We start from the raw sequence: 6,000 nt of genomic DNA, 5'->3' as shown, positions 1-6,000 counted from the left end.
TGAACAACAATTCTTAACAAATCGTCTACGTAGTTGTCTAATGTCTCTTTCTCTGGACAAATCAAGGTCCATATATGTATTCCCTACGTCAATAAGCCTGTCCATAAACTGGGAGGCTATTTCATCAATATGTTGTCGGGTTTTTTCAAATTTTGACCATTTTTCAGGTCTATCAGAGCAAGCTCTCATGGCTGTCAATAATGCTTCTCTGGCCTGGTTTAGTTTTGTGTAATCTAATTCAACATTTGGGTTCCAATGTGGATCTTCAGTTGGCCAATAATGTCCTCTTCTACCTTGTTTTTTATTAGCCAGAGAGACGATATTATTTTTCTCTCTCTTTGTTAATAATTCATCTAATATATTCTCAACATCCAACCAAGTGGGGTCAAAAGTTCTGAATATGTTCTCTAATTTTTTTATAATTATTATTGGTTCATCCTGAAATGATGGTATTTCTTCCTTCCATTTTTTTAAATCCTCAGGGCTAAAAGGTGTATGATGCCTTACAGATATTAAGTTTCCATTTTTATTAAAAGTGGGTACTTCCCTTAAACGAAATAAGCTATCTGAATTATTTGGTACTCCTGTTTCTAGGCATCTTGCTCCATTTTCAATTGGGTAAGTCTGAGACATAGAATGGTTGGGCACATTAAAAGGAGGGGTTTGTTGTAATCCCATTGTGCCAGAAAATTCAGAGGTAGGTGTGTACTTAAAGTTGATTGTGTTGTGTTGTGTGGGTGGGGTATGGACTTAGAGTTGATTGATTAGAATTAGAGTTTTCTGAGACTAAGGGGGCAGGGGAAGCAATTGGTTGGTTTGACTGAGAATTGAGTTCTTTAAGGAAATACAATATTAAAATTACAATAATCAAAAACTCAAGGGAAAGTAGTATGTTGATTAGTTTTTTCCATAAGTTCCATGAGATGAGCCCTTTCAGAGAGACAAGGAATTCTGTATTTATAAGATTGGTCATGGGGCTGCTGAGCCAGTTGCTAAGTAAGTTGCAGACCAATGTTTGTATTAAGAAAAGAACAAAGTATTTACTGCAACTCCAGTTGTTAACTAAGTTCTGAACTGTCTGTGACTCCATATTTCTAAAGTATAAAACGTGGGAAGCAGGACAAAGCCAAAGAAGTTTTCCCAGGTTTTTCTAGTCTTAATTTAGGCAATTGCTAGCCAGGACCTTAGGGCCCTGTTGTTAAGATCTAAAACAGCTTAATTTAAGGAGAAAAAAGGCTTTTTACTCACCCGTTCTTGCAGCTGTAAATTTGAAGTCAAGTTAAAAAAAGAAAACAAAACTGACTGATATGCAAGTAATAAAGCAAAAAAAAAAATAAAGGAAAGAGATTTCACAGAAATATTTTGAGGGTTTTCTCACCAAATTCATGGTCAGCCATAAACTTAGATTTAAAATAGTTTTGAGCGTTAAATAGTTGTAGATAAGAGAGTGGGAGCCATAAACTGTGATAATTAAAATGTTTGGGAGCAAGGGAAATATATAACAATTATGACCGCTGAAATATGTTTCTACTGTGTCTTGGTTTTATATAAATATAAGATGGTCGCCAGGGAATATATTCCCAATTTATGAATATGCCCAAGCCAGCTGGGTTTTATAGAGAAATTTAATTTATAATACACTGATTAATCAATAGAAAAAGAGAGAAAGTAAGAAAAGGATTAAGAATGAAGGGCCTCAAGCCAATAAGGCCTAGACCTCAGTCCTAAGAGATAAATCATTCAGTTGGTTTTATCACTCACCCAAGATCTCTCTAGGTAAGGCTTCTCATGCCAACCTCAGGCTCCACCTTCAAGAGAGCCTCCTTTCAAGAAATGTTTCCAGAGAATTCTCCTCCTGAGTTCTCCTTCCACAGCCTCCTTCAAGACCTCTCCAGGAGCTCTCCCTCCAGGACCTCTCTCCTCTCGGACCTCCTTCAGAGGACCCCTATAGTCCTCAGACCCCGCTATCTTTAAGCCCACAATCTAAGTTCCCTCCCCTCAGTTCTCACATTTACCAATCACTGTCGATGTCTCCCCTGTGCCAATGGTGGCTCTAGCTTAACCCAGGACCGCCCAGAGGTCTGTCCTCTTTGCACATGTCTGTTGAAGGTCATATTCTCAAATAATTAAATTTTGATCTTTGCTGTAGCCCTTCCTAAATCCTGTTACTCTGAGTAGGGTGGAGATTGTAGTTTCCAAGATCTGGTTCTGTCATTCCAAGTATCTCTGTTGTATCAATTCTAAAATCAATCATGACTCAAAGAACTTCCTGTTCTATGCTTAAGCATAGGTCAAAGCCCTTTCCATTGATTAGCAAAAGGTTTCTGTCCTAAAGTAGTCTTAAGTAGGGAGGAGAAGGATCCTCCCATGCCAAGGAGTTTCATATTCCAAAAGAGTTCTTACTATCAGTAGGAAATTTTTTCAAGTATGAAATTTCCCAATGGGGAAATTTCCAACATTCATAAGTCTAAGAAATTTTAAGGTTTACATACCTCAGAGTTGTTTTAATTTGCACGTCTCTAATCAAGAATGATTTAGAACATTTTTTTATGTTCTAATATTTTGTGATTGATAGCTTTGATTTCTTCATCTGAAAATTGTTTGTTCACATCCTTTGACCATTTGTCAATTGGGGAATGGCTTGTAGTCTTATAAATTTGACTTAGTTGTCTATAGATTTGAGAAATGAGACCTTTATCAGAGAAATCTGTTATGAGAATTTCTCTCCAGTTTGTCATTTCCCTTCTTAATCTTGGTTACATTGGTTTTGTTTGTGGAAAAGCTTTTTAATTTAATATAATCTATATATATATTTTTAACCTTTACACCTTCCATCTTACAATCAATACTATGTTTTGGATCTAAGGCAGAAGAGTGGTAAGGGCGAGGCAATGGGGGTTAAGTGACTTGCTCAGGGTCACACAGCTAGAAAGTGTCTGAGGCTGGATTTGAACCCAGGACCTCCCATCTCTAGGTCTGGCTCTCAATCCACTGAGCCATCCAGCTGCCTCCAAACATCAGTATTTCTGACTCCAGGTCCAGCATTCTATGCAGTGTTCCACTGAGATACCCAAATATTTGTCAAGGGATACTATATAAAGTATTTCTTCATTGACTAGATGACCTTCCAATCTAGTTTTCTATCATTAACAACTGAGGAGGAAGGATTGCTGAAAAATCTAAGGAATAGAAAATCTTTAAATAAATTAATTTTCATTACTTTCAAGTAGTTATATTAATTTAAATGAGGCTGAGAAAAGTGCTTTGGAGAAGAGATTTTTTAGGGCATTTGTTCTTATTAATAGACACAAAAAATTTGTAATTGGCATATGATTTATATGTAAATAGGTGCTCCAGGGGGAAGTTGAGAATATTTAAAAATTTTCACTTGTATTTAAACATTTCTGGCACACTTTAATAATGTCAATCATTGAATAGTCTATAAAATTTTATTAAACATCAATTATTTGTCAGCCACTGGGTTAAGTGCTGGGGATACAAATATGGGGGTGGGGGGAGAGAGTTCCTGCCCTCAAGGACCTTACAATCTGATGAAGGAAGATAAAGCATAAAAGGAAGCTGGAAGAGGAAAGGGGGAAGTAAATTTGATCATAGAAGATATCCTAGTGGAAAAGTCAGATAATTCCCGGAGAAATGAGATTTTCTGTGTTCAGTTTTCTCTTTAAACAGATGTTTAGAGTTCATCACCCCATTCTCCACTCTGAGGTGATAAGGTAGAATCTGAAGGTTGATGAGATCTTACATTATGATAAGGTTATCCCAACAATGAACTTCTTGTAGTATAGTAGAGAAGGATGAATATCTGTGAATAAATCATATATCAATAAAAGATAAACATACTTAATTTACCAGAAATTGCCATTTGAATTAAGGGATTTTATAGCACAGATGACATAAAACCATCTCATTTTAGGCCCCAAATAGACAACAATAAAAAGGAGTTATACTTTCAATTTTTTTCTGGTTAGACTTTTTCTACATTTCTTCATAGTGTTTATTTTGTTCTACCCTATCTTTGGGGTATATGAGATGTTCAGGGAAGACTAGCACCTCTGGTGTGAGGACTTGCTGAGCCCTTTTCAGACCCAGTTACCCACCCTTAATGTTCACAGTTCACCTAATTCTGTAACTCCCAAAAGCTTTAACATGTACAGGAGTCACACCATGGCAAAACCATGTTGGCAGAAAGTCTAAAGCAGGCTGAGGATAACTGATAGACTTCATTCAAACACTTCAGTGAGTTAGAGAGATGTCTACCCCAGATATATGAAGACTTCCCCCAGTGAAATGGGTAGATGAGAGCAATTTGTTCCAGCAGCAATGAAGGCAGAAGAACAGGCACTGTGGAGCACTTTGAGCTAGGCCAGATATTGAAGATACCAAGGTCCTCATTTAAATCCAAGACATTACCCCATGATGCCACTGAACTTTAAAATTTAGGATGAACAATAATAATTTTAATCAAGTAACTTTCAAGGAGGGGGGAGATTTAGAAAAGTGGTTCAGCATTTAAGCTAGTAGAGTTAGAATCAGGTCTCCTTAAGAACCCAGACACAGAGTTCTAGTAAAATAATCAATTGTTTAATGAAATAAAATAAAATTATTAGGGTCAACATTTATTCTATTTTTATTCATTCAAGAATGTGAGTACCTGCTCAGTGTGATAGCATATTCCTATAATTCCAGCTATTAGGAAGGCTGGAACTAACTCTTGAACTCAGGTGTTCTGGTCTTCATTAAGTTCAGTACAATATAATGACCCTACCTCCATAATCAGGAATACACAAATGGAATAAGTAAAAGTGTTAGTCAGTGATGGGATCAGCCTGGGAATAGCCTCCACATTTCAACCTGGGAGGGGTTGGAGAGATCCAGTTTAAAAAAAAAAAAGATTTTTAATGGCTCTCCTTTGTACCTATCTCACCTTTTCAATATTTTAGTTATTTGTTCTTTGCCCATTAGATTATAAGCTTCTTGAGAATAGGCTTATATTCATAAGAATCTTTATGTTCTTAAATTCAAAGCATATATTTGCTCAAAGTAATTGCTTACTCAATATTTGTTGAAGGAATAAATAACTATTTTTAAACTGTTTCTAGCATTAGCTACCTATGTGATGTCATTTTATTTTATTTTTTAAAATTTAAATTAATTTATTTAGTCAATTTAGAATATTATTCCTTGGTTACAAGAATCATATTATTTCCCTCCCTCCCCTCCACTCACCCTTCCCATAGCTGATGCACAATTTCACTGGGTATTACATGTGTCCTTGATGTGATGTCATTTTAGGAACAAAAGAGGGCATACTTTTTCTACAATCTCATCTCCATCTAAATACTATAATAACTGCAATCCTGGCATCATTCCTTTGGGTTAAATATTGACTTTGGAAGGCACCATTATGCAAATAATGTCAATTTCAGGTACAGGTTAGACTAGGTGGCTTTTAAGGTACCTTCAAATTCTGTACTAGCTGGAAAAAGTAACAATAGATCTGAGGTTTAGAAGCATAAAATGTTCAAATTGGAAGGGATCTTAGAGATCCTCTAATCCAGTGATTCTTCAAAGGATGTGCCATGGAACATTTTGACTAGGTATATTGGGATTGCAAAGAACTAACTGGTACAATTTCTCTCTCTCTCTCTGTCTCTCTCTCTCTGTGTCTCTCTCTGTCTGTCTCTCTCTCTCTCTTTGTCTCTCTCTCTCTCTCTCTCTCTCTCTCTCTCTCTCTCTCACACACACACACACACACACACACACACACACACACACACACTCTCCAGTCTTTCTTCTACTGTGCCCAGATTCCTCATGGCAAAGAGTAATAGGGTACAGTGAGCAAAAACCCCCAAGAGAACTATTGCTTTAATCCAGCTTTAAGCTTTAAGCCCATAGAGCAGTGAAGGCAAACCTTTCTGAGACTGAGGGACCAAACTTCAACCCTCATGCCACATGTGAGCCCCCATCCCCCTCTTT

At 36.7% G+C, this 6,000-nt stretch overlaps 1 protein-coding gene across 1 annotated transcript in view; it reads right to left on the bottom strand.

The window, feature by feature from the left end:
• Window positions 1-3,435: 3,435 nt before the first annotated feature.
• The window catches only part of ARL6IP6 (ADP ribosylation factor like GTPase 6 interacting protein 6), a 100,532-nt gene continuing 97,967 nt past the window's right edge, over window positions 3,436-6,000 (bottom strand). Inside the window, exon 4 of the mRNA XM_007494169.3 lies at window positions 3,436-3,823. Coding sequence (XP_007494231.1) covers window positions 3,760-3,823 — 64 coding nt within the window. The 3' untranslated portion in view covers window positions 3,436-3,759. The remainder of the gene's footprint in view (window positions 3,824-6,000) is intronic.

Source organism: Monodelphis domestica, chromosome 4 (assembly GCF_027887165.1).
Source record: "Monodelphis domestica isolate mMonDom1 chromosome 4, mMonDom1.pri, whole genome shotgun sequence".
Taxonomy (NCBI): Eukaryota; Metazoa; Chordata; class Mammalia; order Didelphimorphia; family Didelphidae; genus Monodelphis; species Monodelphis domestica.
The sequence above is the reverse complement of the archived record's forward strand: the minus strand, read 5'-3'. Positions and strand labels throughout refer to the sequence as shown.